The sequence below is a fragment of the Castor canadensis genome, chromosome 3, assembly GCF_047511655.1.
Source record: "Castor canadensis chromosome 3, mCasCan1.hap1v2, whole genome shotgun sequence".
Classification (NCBI taxonomy): domain Eukaryota; kingdom Metazoa; phylum Chordata; class Mammalia; order Rodentia; family Castoridae; genus Castor; species Castor canadensis.
This window is the reverse complement of record NC_133388.1, coordinates 55,272,217-55,285,664: the sequence shown is the minus strand read 5'-3', so window position 1 is coordinate 55,285,664 and position 13,448 is coordinate 55,272,217. Positions and strand designations below refer to the sequence as shown.

General features: G+C 37.3%; 1 protein-coding gene across 3 annotated transcripts in view; it reads left to right on the top strand.

Annotated features, from left to right (window-relative positions):
- The window catches only part of Klhdc1 (kelch domain containing 1), a 54,379-nt gene that overhangs the window by 23,198 nt on the left and 17,733 nt on the right, over positions 1 to 13,448 (top strand). For all 3 annotated transcript variants that reach the window (XM_074068035.1, XM_074068034.1, XM_074068036.1), the window contains exon 7: positions 13,296 to 13,379. In XM_074068035.1, the coding sequence (XP_073924136.1) occupies positions 13,296 to 13,379 (84 nt within the window). The remainder of the gene's footprint in view (positions 1 to 13,295; positions 13,380 to 13,448) is intronic.

Sequence of the window (13,448 nt, the reverse complement as noted above, 5' to 3'; positions counted from 1 at the left end):
GCAGAACCTGTACTGCCCTCTTGTTCTCCTATTTTGCTGAAGAGAAAATATAAGAGATAATAAGAAAGACATACTGTTTTTGCAGTTGAGAGCTACACAGAGAGATTCCTAGCGTTGCTTCCATGCACATATGTATTACAACCCACATTGGTTCACCTCTACCAGACCTCTTCACTACTTCCTAGTCCCCTTCACACAGTGGCCCCTGCCAGTTTAAGATTACTATATTCGCTCCTCTACAATGAACACATCAACCACATTCAAGTTTTAGATTTCCTTTCCTTTCCCTATTCCTCCCATGTGTGTTCTCCCCATAGCATGTGACCCATGTCCAATAATATTGCTGTATTTGTTTTGGATCTATAATCTGCATATGAGAGAGAACATGCAATTTTGGCCTTCTGAGTCTGGGTAACTTTGCTTAAGCTGATGTTCTCTGGTTCCATCTATTTACTTGTGAATGACAAAATTTCATTCTTTTTTTGTGGCTGAGTAAAATTCCATTGTGTATAAATACCACATTTTCTTGATCCATTCGTCAGTAGTGGGGCATCTTGGCTGTTTCCATAACTTGGCTATTGTGAATAATGCTGCAATAAACATGGGTGTACAACTTGAGTCTCATTCCTTTGGGTATATCCCTAGGAGTGTTATATATATTGCTGGATCATATGGCAGATCTATGTTTAGTTTTTTAAGGATCCTCCATATTGTTTTCCAAAGTGGTTGCACCAGCTTACATTCCCACCAGCAGTGTATGAGGGTTCCTTTTTCCCCACATCCTCGCCAGCATCTGATGTTGGTGGTGTTCTTGATGATAGCTATTCTAACAGGGGTGAGGTAGACTCTTAGTGTGGTTTAAATTTGTATGTCCTTTATGGCCAGAGATGGTGAGCAATTTTTCATGTGTTTTTTTGGCAATTTGGATTTTTTCCTTTGAAAAAGTTCTGTTCAGTTCAGTTGCCCACTTCTTTATTGGTTCATTGATTTTTGGGGAGTTTAGTGTTTTGAGCTCTCTGTATATTCTGGTTATTAGTCCTTTGTCTGATGTATAGCTAGCAAATATTTTCTTCCACTCTATGGGTGGTTTCTTCAATTTAGAGACCATTTCTTTTGTTGCGCAGAAGCTTTTTAATTTCATGTAGTCTCATTAGTCGATTCTTTCTCTTAGTTGCTGAGCTGCTGGAGTTCTACTGAGGAAGTCCTTGCCTATACCTTTTGTTTCCATGCTCTTTTGTGTAACAACTGCAAGGTTTTGGTTCTCATATGAAGGTCCTTAATCTGCTTTGAGTTAATACTAATACAGGGTGACAGGCATTTATCTAGTTTTAGCTTTCTGCAAGTATCAGATAGCCATTTTTCCCGGCAATATTTTTGGAAGAGTCTGTCTTTTCTCCATCATTTTTGTTGCCTCTGTCAAAAATAAGGTGGGCATAGCTGTGTGGATTCTTATCTGGGTCCGCTATTCTGTTCCACTGGTCTTCATGTCTGTTTTTGTGCCAATACCATGCTGTTTTTATTGCTATGGCTTTGTAGTATAGTTTGAAGTTGGGTATTGTAATACCTCCAATATTGCTCTTTTTGCTCAATATTGCCTTGGCTACTCGCAGTCTTTTGTGTTTCCAGATGAATTTTAGGGTAGATTTTTCCATTTCTGGGATGATGTCATAGAAATTTTGATGGGAATTGCATTGAACATGTAAATTGCTTTTTGGAAGTATAGCCGTTTTTACTATGTTGATTCTGCCAATCCATAAGCATGGGAGATCTTTGCATCTTCTGTAGTCTTCCTCAATCTCTTTCTTCAGGGGTTTGTAGTTCTCCTTGTAGAGATAGGTCATTTATATATATCCTTCATTAAGTTTACTTCTAGGTATTTGATTTTTTTAGACTATTGTAAATAGAATTGTTTTCCAATATTCTTCCTCAATTTGTTCATTGTTGGTGTATGGAAAGGCTACTGATTTTTGTAAGTTGATTTTGTATCCTGATACATTGCTGAAACTTTATGGTGTCTAGAAGTTTTGGGGTAGAGTTTCTTGGGTCTTTGAGGTATAGAATCATGTCTGTAGATAGGGATATTTTGACTGTTTCTTTACCTATTTGTATTCCTCTTATTTCTTCTTCTTGCCTTATTGCTCTGGCTAGGAATTCTAGGACTATTTTGAATAGGAGTGGGGAGAGTGAGCATCCTTATCTTGTTCCTGAGTTTAGGCGGAATGGTTTCAGTTTTCCCCCATTAAGTATGATGTTGATTATAGGTTTGTCATATATAACCTTTATTATGTTGAGGTACATTCCTTCTATTCCTAGTTTTCTTAGCGCTTTTATCATGAAGTGGTGTTGAATCTTATCGAAGGCTTTTTCTGCATCTACTGAGATGATCAAGTGGTTTTTGTCTTTGCTTCTATTGATGTGCTGTATTACATTTATATATTTACATATGTTGAACCATCCCTGCATCCCTGGGATGAAGCCCACTTGGTCATGGTGAAGGATCTTTCTGATATGTTGTTAGATTCGGTTTGCCATTATTTTACTGAGGATTTTTGCATTGATGTTCATTAAGAAGATTGGCCTGTAGTTCTCCTTTTTGGATGTGTCCTTGCCTGGTTTTGCGATGAGTATAATACTGGCTTCATAGAATGAGTTGGGCAGTGTTCCTTCCCTTTCTATTTCTTGGAAAAGTTTTTTTTTTTTTTTTCATTTTTCTTTTATTATTCATATGTGCATACAAGGCTTGGTTTATTTCTCCCCCCTGCCCCCACCCCCTCCCTTACCACCCACTCCACCCCCTCCCGCTCCCCCCCTCAATACCCAGCAGAAACTATTTTGCCCTTATCTCTAATTTTGTTGTAGAGAGAGTATAAGCAATAATAGGAAGGAACAAGGGTTTTTGCTGGTTGAGATAAGGATAGCTATACAGGGCATTGACTCACATTGATTTCCTGTGCGTGGGTGTTACCTTCTAGGTTAATTCTTTTTAATCTAACCTTTTCTCTAGTTCCTGGTCCCCTTTTCCTATTGGCCTCAGTTGCTTTAAGGTATCTGCTTTAGTTTCTCTGCATTAAGGGCAACAAATGCTAGCTAGTTTTTTAGGTGTCTTACCTATCCTCACCCCTCCCTTGTGTGCTCTCGCTTTTATCATGTGCTCATAGTCCAATCCCCTTGTTGTGTTTGCCCTTGATCTAATGTCCACATATGAGGGAGAACATACGATTTTTGGTCTTTTGAGCCAGGCTAACCTCACTCAGAATGATGTTCTCCAATTCCATCCATTTACCAGCGAATGATAACATTTCATTCTTCTTCATGGCTGCATAAAATTCCATTGTGTATAGATACCACATTTTCTTAATCCATTCGTCAGTGCTGGGGCATCTTGGCTGTTTCCATAACTTGGCTATTGTGAATAGTGCTGCAATAAACATGGATGTGCAGGTGCCTCTGGAGTAACAGTCTTTTGGGTATATCCCCAAGAGTGGTATTGCTGGATCAAATGGTAGATCGATGTCCAGCTTTTTAAGTAGCCTCCAACTTTTTTTCCAGAGTGGTTGTACTAGTCTACATTCCCACCAACAGTGTAAGAGGGTTCCTTTTTCCCCGCATCCTCGCCAACACCTGTTGTTGGTGGTGTTGCTGATGATGGCTATTCTAACAGGGGTGAGGTGGAATCTTAGTGTGGTTTTAATTTGCATTTCCTTTATTGCTAGAGATGGTGAGCATTTTTTCATGTGTTTTCTGGCCATTTGAATTTCTTCTTTTGAGAAAGTTCTGTTTAGTTCACCTGCCCATTTCTTTATTGGTTCATTAGTTTTGGGAGAATTTAGTTTTTTAAGTTCCCTGTATATTCTGGTTATCAGTCCTTTGTCTGATGTATAGTTGGCAAATATTTTCTCCCACTCTGTGGGTGTTCTTTTCAGTTTAGAGACCATTTCTTTTGATGAACAGAAGCTTTTTAGTTTTATGAGGTCCCATTTATCTATGCTATCTCTTAGTTGCTGTGCTGCTGGAGTTTCGTTGAGAAAGTTCTTACCTATACCTACTAACTCCAGCCTATTTCCTACTCTTTCTTGTATCAACTTAAGAGTTTGGGGTCTGATATTAAGATCCTTGATCCATTTTGAGTTAATCTTGGTATAGGGTGATATACATGGATCTAGTTTCAGTTTTTTGCAGACTGCTAACCAGTTTTCCCAGCAGTTTTTGTTGAAGAGGCTGCTATTTCTCCATCGTATATTTTTAGCTCCTTTGTCAAAGATAAGTTGCTTATAGTTGTGTGGCTTCATATCTGGATCCTCTATTCTGTTCCACTGGTCTTCATGTCTGTTTTTGTGCCAGTACCATGCTGTTTTTATTATTATTGCTTTGTAATATAGTTTGAAGTCAGGTATTGTGATACCTCCTGCATTGTTCTTTTGACTGAGTATTGCCTTGGCTATTCGTGGCCTCTTGTGTTTCCATATAAATTTAACAGTAGATTTTTCAATCTCTTTGATGAATGTCATTGGAATTTTGATGGGAATTGCATTAAACATGTAGATTACTTTTGGGAGTATAGACATTTTTACTATGTTGATTCTACCAATCCATGAGCATGGGAGATCTCTCCACTTTCTATAGTCTTCCTCAATCTCTTTCTTCAGAAGTGTATAGTTTTCCTTGTAGAGGTCTTTCACATCTTTTGTTAGGTTTACACCTAGGTATTTGATTTTTTTTGAGGCTATTGTAAATGGAATTGTTTTCATACATTCTTTTTCCGTTTGCTCATTGTTAGTGTATAGAAATGCTAATGATTTTTCTATGTTGATTTTATATCCTGCTACCTTGCTATAGCTATTGATGATGTCTAGAAGCTTCTGAGTAGAGTTTTTTGGGTCTTTAAAGTATAGGATCATGTCGTCTGCAAATAGGGATATTTTGACAGTTTCTTTACCTATTTGTATTCCTTTTATTCCTTCTTCTTGCCTAATTGCTCTGGCTAGGAATTCCAGTACTATGTTGAATAGGAGTGGAGATAGTGGGCATCCTTGTCTGGTTCCTGATTTTAGAGGGAATGGTTTCAGTTTTTCTCCGTTAAGTATAATGCTGGCTGTAGGTTTGTCATATATAGCTTTTATAATGTTGAGGAACTTTCCTTCTATTCCTAGTTTTCTTAGAGCTTTTATCATGAAATGATGTTGGATCTTATCAAAGGCTTTTTCTGCATCTATTGAGATGATCAAGTGGTTTTTGTCTTTGCTTCTGTTAATGTGGTTTATTACGTTTATTGATTTTCGTATGTTGAACCACCCCTGCATCCCTGGGATGAAGCCTACCTGGTCGTGGTGAATAATCTTTTTGATGTGTTGCTGAATTCGGTTTGCCATTATTTTGTTGAGGATTTTTGCATCAATGTTCATTAAGGAGATTGGCCTATAGTTCTCCTTTTTGGAGGTGTCTTTGCCTGGTTTTGGGATAAGTGTAATAGTGGCTTCATAAAATGTGTTTGGCAGTTTTCCTTCCCTTTCTATTTCATGGAACAGTTTAAGGAGGGTTGGTATCAGTTCTTCTTTAAAGGTCTGATAGAATTCAGCAGAGAATCCATCAGGTCCTGGACTTTTCTTTTTGGGGAGACTCTTGATTGCTGCTTCAATTTCATTTTGTGTTATAGGTCTATTCAGGTGATTAATTTCCTCTTGGTTCAGTTTTGGATGATCATATGTATCTAGAAATCTGTCCATTTCTTTTAGATTTTCAAATTTATTTGAATATAGGTTCTCAAAGTAGTCTCTGATGATTTCCTGGACTTCCATGGTGTTTGTTGTTATCTCCCCTTTTGCATTCCTGATTCTACTAATTTGGGTTTTTTCTCTCCTCATTTTAGTCAGGTTTGCCAGGGGTCTATCGATCTTGTTTATTTTTTCAAAGAACCAACTTTTTGTTTCATTAATTCTTTGTATGGTTTTTTTGGTTTCTATTTCGTTGATTTCAGTTCTTATTTTTATTATTTCTCTCCTTCTATTTGTTTTGGGATTTGCTTGTTCTTGTTTTTCTAGGAGTTTGAGATGTATCATTAGGTCATTGATTTGGGATCTTTCAATCTTTTTAATATATGCACTCATGGCTATAAACTTTCCTCTCAAGACTGCCTTAGCTGTGTCCCATAGGTTTTGGTAGGTTGTGTTTTCATTTTCATTGACTTCTAGGAACTTTTTAATTTCCTCTTTTATTGCATCGATGATCCATTCTTCATTAAGTAATGAGTTATTTAGTTTCCAGCTGTTTGCATGTTTTTTGTCTTTACTTTTGTTGTTGAGTTCTACTTTTACTGCATTGTGGTCAGATAGTATGCATGGTATTATTTCTATTTTCTTATATTTGCTGAGGCTTGCTTTGTGCCCTAGGATATGATCTATTTTGGAGAAGGTTCCATGGGCTGCTGAGAAGAATGTATATTGTGTAGAGGTTGGATGAAATGTTCTGTAGACATCTACTAGGTCCACTTGATCTATTGCATATTTTAGATCTTGGATTTCTTTATTGAGTTTTTGTTTGGATGACCTATCTATTGATGATAATGGAGTGTTAAAGTCTCCCACAACCACTGTGTTGGCGTTTATATATGCTTTTAGGTCTTTCAGGGTATGTTTGATGAAATTGGGTGTGTTGACATTGGGTGCGTACAGATTGATGATTATTATTTCCTTTTGGTCTATTTCCCCTTTTATTAGTATGGAATGTCCTTCTTTATCTCGTTTGATCAATGTAGGTTTGAAGTCTACTTTGTCAGAGATAAGTATTGCTACTCCTGCTTGTTTTCGGGGGCCATTGGCTTGGTAAATCTTCTTCCAGCCTTTCATCCTAAGCATATGCTTATTTCTGTCGGTGAGATGAGTCTCCTGTAAGCAACAAATTGTTGGATCTTCTTTTTTAATCCATTTTGTCAAACGGTGTCTTTTGATGGGTGAATTAAGTCCATTAACATTAAGTGTTAGTACTGATAGGTATGTGGTGATTCCTGCCATTTAGTTATCTTAGTTGTTTGAAGGTTTGTTTGTGTGTACCTAACTTGATGTTACTCTCTACTGTCTTGCTTTTTCTTATCCTGTGGTTTGGTGCTGCCTGCCTTTTCATGGTTAAGTTGGGTGTCACTTTCTGTGTGCAGGATCCCTTGCAGAATCTTTTGTAATGGTGGCTTTGTGGTCACATATTGTTTTAGTTTCTGCTTATCATGGAAGACTTTTATTGCTCCATCTATTTTGAATGATAGCTTTGCTGGGTAGAGTATCCTGGGGTTGAAGTTATTTTCATTCAGTGCCCGGAAGATCTCACCCCACGCTCTTCTTGCTTTTAATGTTTCTGTTGAGAAGTCTGCTGTGATTTTGATGGGTTTACCTTTGTATGTTACTTGTTTTTTCTCTCTTGCAGCCTTCAATATTCTTTCCTTAGTTTCTGAACTTGTTGTTTTAATGATGATATGTCGTGGAGTAGTTCTATTTTGATCTGGTCTGTTTGGTGTCCTGGAGGCCTCTTGCATTTGTATGGGAATATCTTTCTCTAGATTTGGGAAATTTTCCGTTATTATTTTGTTGAATATATTACGCATTCCCTTCGCTTGCACCTCTTCTCCTTCTTTGATGCCCATGATTCTCAAGTTTGGTCTTTTGATGGAGTCAGTGAGTTCTTGCATTTTCTTTTCACAGGTCTTGAGTTGTTTAATTAGTAGTTCTACAGTTTTTCCTTTAATTACCATTTCATCTTCAAGTTCTGAGATTCTGTCTTCTGTTTGTTCTATTCTGCTGGATTGGCCTTCCGTTTTGTTTTGCAGTTCTGTTTCGTTCTTTTTTCTGAGGTTTTCCATATCCTGGCTGTTTTCTTCTTTATTGTTGTCTATTTTTGTCCTGAGTTCATTTATCCATTTATTCATTGTGTTCTCTCTTTCACTTTGGTGTTTATACAGTGCTTCTATGGTTTCCTTTATTTCTTCTTTTGCTTTTTCAAATTCTCTATTTTTATTGTCTTGGAATTTCTTGAGTGTCTCCTGTACATTTTGGTTGACCCTATCCAGTATCATCTCTATAAAATTCTCATTGAGTACTTGTAGTATGTCTTCTTTTAAATTATTCTTGTAGGCTTCATTGGTTCCTTTGGCATAGTTTATCTTCATTTTGTTGGAGTCTGGCTCTGAGTTTCTGTTCTCTTCGTTCCCCTCTGGTTCCTGTACTAATTTTTTGCTGTGGGGAAACTGGTTTCCTTGTTTTTTCTGTCTTCCTGTCATTGTCCTTGGTGTTGTTACTGTCCCTGTACTGTGTGTAATTAAGTATTTTCTAGCTTGTAATAATAACAATGGTAATATTGAGAATGGAAGAGTGAGCTGAGATGGAAAGCAAGAAGTTAAAGAAAAGGGGAAAACAAATATACAGACAAGAGGAAGAAAGCAGAACAAGGTATCAGACAAGAGAGTTTCAAAGGTATAAACAGGGAGTGTTAGTGTACTAATCGACAGTAAGCTGAACAGACAATAGAGTGACAGAGAGAGGATTGAAAATCAAAGATAAAAAAAATAAAAAATAAGTATATGAAAGTAATATCTATTTATAAAAATGAATTAAAATAAAATGGAAAATAGAAAATTAAAAAAAACAAAAAAAACCAAAAAACCAAAAAACTTCCAAGTTTATATGCAATGCAATTTCAGTCTTAATAATTTGGATGTCCGTCTCAATCTCCAGTCCTGGAGTTGGTGCCTCAGATGTTGTTCTGTAGTTGTCTCATCAAAGGGGATGCATAAAGTAGAACAAAACTACACTCACACACACACAGAAGAAAAAAAAAAAAGCCCCACCAAGTGTCCCCAGTTCAAATGCAATACAGTTTCAGTAAGTTTTTCGGCTTGCAGGTGTAATTCGGTTGTTCTCTCATCAAAGGTAGGGAGAAAAAGAAAAAAAAAGCGTCTGGAGGCAGTTCTGAGAGTGGTATCTGCAACTGTGGCTTGCCTGCCTGCTGCTCTCAGCCTGTAGCTGGCCGCGTTATTTATGCAGATCTCTGGGGTGAGCTTAGCACTCACCTGGTCCCACAGGCTTTGTTTGCTCAGAGTTCTCCTGTGCGGGGGAGGGGGGCCTCTGCTACAGGCTTTTCCCTTTCTAAGCACTGGGAAAGGCGACACTGCCCCGCGTTGTCAGGCCTGCGTGTTTATTTACAGTTCACGTGGGAAGTGGGTCTTCCCTCCTCTCACAAGCGTCCCCGCTCCTGGTTGCTGGGCGCGCCCCGCTCCCGCCAGAGCCTCTCCGGCCTGCCCGGCTCGTTTATTTACAGTCCCGGGAAGGATTCCCTTCCCCCAATCTTCAGCGCTCAGGGCGCCCCACCCTCTTTCCAGCGTGTCTTAACTGTTCTTATTGCTTAGTACTCAGTTTCTTTTTTTTTTCCCGGGTGGAGGTCAGTCTGTCCAGTGGGCTGTGCTGCTCTGGCCCAGGCTTGCCTGTGGGGGAACCGCGGTACCGCGAAGCTCACCTGGTCCACGTCTTCCCAAGCCGTATGGGCACCGGCCACTGGCGGCCCGGGGGCCTCCTCGGTTCTCCGTTTAACGTGAAGTGGAGATTCTCTGCGCCGGCTGGAGGTGTGGAGGAGTCAAAGTTATGCCTTTTCTCGGTGATTATGCCTGCAAAGTGTCTTGGAAAAGTTTAAGGAGTGTTGATATTAGTTCTTTGAAGGTCTGGCAGAATTCAGCAGAGAATCATCAGGTCCTGAACTTTTCTTTTTTGGGAGACTCTTTATTGCTGCTTCAATTTCATTACATATTATAGATCCGTTTAGATGATTAATATCTTCTTGGTTCAGTTTTGGATGGTCATAAATATCTAGAGATTTGTTCATTTCTTCAGGATTTTCCAATTTATTGGAATATAGGTTCTCAAAGTAGTCTCTAATGAGTCCCTCAATTTCTGTGGTGTTTGATGTTATCTTCCCTTTTTTGTTTCTGATTTTACTAATTTGGGTCTTTTTCCCTCCTCACTTTAGTCAGATTTGCCAGGGGCTTGTCAATCTTGTTTATTTTTTCGGAGAACCAGGTTTTTGTTTTGCTGAGTCTTTGTATGGTTTTTTTGGTCTCTATTTCATTAATTTTGGCTCTTATTTTTATTATTTTTCACCTTCTGCTTGTTTTGAGTTTTGCTTGCTCTTGTTTTTCTAGGAGTTTGAGATGTAGCATTAGGTCATTGATTTGAGATCTTTCTGTCCTTTTAATATATGCACTCATGGCTATAAACTTTCCTCTTATGACTGCCTTTGCTGTGTCCCATAGCTTCTGGTAGGTTGTATTTTCATTTTCATTAGCTTCTAGGAACCTTTTGGTTTTCTTTTTACTTCTGCTATGACCCACTGATTGTTTAGCAGTTGTTATTCAGCCTCCAATTATTTGCGTGTTCTCTGCTGTTGTTTTCTTTGTTGAGTTCTAGTTTTAATTGCATTGTGATCAAATAGAAACAGGGGGTTATTTCTCTTTTCTTATATTTGCTGAGACTTGCTTTGTGCCCTAAGATATGATCTGTTTTGGAGAAAGTTCCATGGGCTGCTGAGAAGAATGTGTATTGTGTTGTTGGATGAAATATTCTGTAGACATCAGTTAGGTCCATTTGACTTATGGTGTCATTTAGCTCTAGGATTTCTTTGTTGATTTTTTGTTTGGATGACCTATCTATTGGTGAAAGATGGGTATTAAAGTCTCCCACTACTACTGTGTTGGAGTCTATATGTGCTTTTAAGTCCTTTGGCATATGTTTGATAGAATTGGGTACACTGACATCGGGTGCATATAGGTTGATAATTGTTACTTCCTTTTGATGTATTGCACCTTTTATTAGTATGAAGTGTCCTTCTTTATCTGGTTTGACCAATGTAAATTTGAAATCTACTTTGTCTGATGTAAGTATTGCTACTCCTTCCTGTTTTCAGGGGCCATGGGCTTGGTAAATCTTCTTTTAGCCTTTCACCCTAAGCCTGTTTATTTCTGTTAATAAGATGGGTCTTCTGTAAACAACAGATTGTTGGATCTTCCTTTTTAATCCAGTTTGCCAAATAGTGTCTTTTGATGGAGCAGTTGAGTCCATTAACATTCAGTATTATTATTGATAGGTATATGGTGATTCCTGCCATTTATTTGTTTTTGTTGTTTAAAGGTTTGATTGTGTGCAGTTGAATCAGTGCTACTCTGATTTCTTGTCTTTTCTTCTCCTGTGGTTTGATGATTCCTGTCCTCTCGTAGTTTTGTTTGCTTCATCTTCTTGTGCAGAATTACTTGTAGAATCTTCTGTAGTCGTGGCTTGGTGGTCATATACATGTTTTTCTCCAGGTCAGTTAAGATTTTCTTTAAAAAATTTCTTTTAAAGAGGTGCCATCATCATTCTTTACCTACAAGTATCATGCCCCAATTTTGCAAAAGCTCATTTTAAAAGTCATTTTATAACAAAGTCCATGGGTTTTTTTTCTTTCTTTTTTCCTTCCTTCCTTCATTTTGTTTATTCATTGAACAAAATCAGAGCTACATGCAATTACAGCATGACAAAAGTACATTATCAATATTCTTTCATGTGCTAGTGACCAAACACAAATTCAGATTAGTTTAAGCAATTTGGAGTTGCTCACACAGTATTGCCAGGAAGTGATTGTCAGTCTTGAGTCACCTGCCTGCCCTAGGAAGAGCAGGGTATTGTGACTGATAAGCTTGCCAAAACTGAACAAAAAATAGTGCTGAGTGGACAAAACTAACATTGTCTATTAATATGCATTCATGAATAAAAATTCTTTTTAAAATTTCTTTTTCTTAGTGCTAGGAAAACAAAACTAAAATTTCTTACAATTTACCTTCTGTTGATGGAGATAATGGGAAGTCCTTTGAAAAATATTAAATGTTAAAGAATTTGACCCGTTCTGTATCCTGTTTTTTAGGCAGTGAATTTCAGGTTTTCAGTGTTCTTCTGTTCTTCTCAATGCCATTTCTAATTTTAGAACCAATCAGGTGTCTGTTACTTATACTTGTCAATTGAATTTTCCTTTTAAAAAATTGTCTGTTAATCAGCATTTGAATTTTAAGATTTGTGTCTGTTATTGATGGAATAAAAGAATTTTACTTCTGTTAAGATAATTGCATGTCAGTAGGTAAGTAGAAATCCTAGATCTCTTCCAAGCCTCTTAACACTTTATTTCCTTAGAAAATAAGCAAGGGTTGGGAGCTGATGGGATAATAATAGTAAAAAGTTTTGTTTTGCTGGAAGGGCTGGAAGTACTGGGAACTAAAACTCTTAAAATGGCTCTCTTTCACTTATTTAAGTGTTATATAGGTAAAGTCTGAATTATTTCTTACCAAGTTGACCTCAGCACAGTTATTCAACTGAGCCTGAAAAGTCTAGGAAGTTATGGTTGGATGAGGAGCTTAAATTTCCAATGACTACATTCAGTAGTCAGTGAGCTAAAAATGTTATTTCAGAACTTAGAATGAAATATACCCACAAAGGCATCCATCATGAGCTCATGGAAATTATGCAGATGGTTCTTCTTTCAAATCTTCTTTCTTTCATTTCTGTCTTTCACACATGCTCTACACTTAAGCTGTATTCCAGCACCTTTTCCTTCAAATCTTATTCACTCACATACCCCCATAATATTCTATTTTTTCTCACTATTTAAAAAATCAGGAGGCTGAGGCAGGAGGATCCAGAGTGCAAGGCCACCCTGGGCTGCATAGTGAGACTCTGTCTCAAGAAAACAAATAAAAACTTATCTAAAGAAAATATGTTATATTTATTAAAAATATAGAGAAATATTTTTGATGTTAAAGAATTTTAAAGAGACAAGACACTGGCTTAAGCCAACAGTGAAGGTGTTTTATGAATTTGAGAAATTTGGGGACCATAACTAATATTTTAGAGTCTGCTGAGATTATCACATTGTGCACTGCTCACTCCTAATATTATGTCTATGTGTGTGTGTGTGAGAGAGAGAGAGAGAGAGAACTTTTTATTTGATTTTTAAAATCCTTATTTTCAAGTCAAAATTCATGAAATTCTAATTTTGTTAAATAGCATGAATTAAGAAAAACACTTATAAGAAGTAAGGATACAGATAGGTAAATTTTATTCTTGAGTAATATTTGTCTATAATTGTTATTTATGATAGGATAACCCTTTTCATTAGGGTTTTGTTGAATTACATAAGTCATGACAATTTAGTGGTCAGGTGTTTCTCATATTGCACATAGGAATGTGACTGTATTACAGATATTTCAAGTCTTTGTTCTGTGTTCTAATTTCTGCTTGCAGGGTGGAGTCCCACCACAGCCACGAGCCGCGCATATGTGTGCAGTTCTTGGAAATAAGGGTTATATCTTTGGTGGACGTGTTTTGGTTAGTGTTTTAATGGAAATAGTATTTTTATGTATGATGTTCCTTATAAAAATATGTCCTTTGATTTTG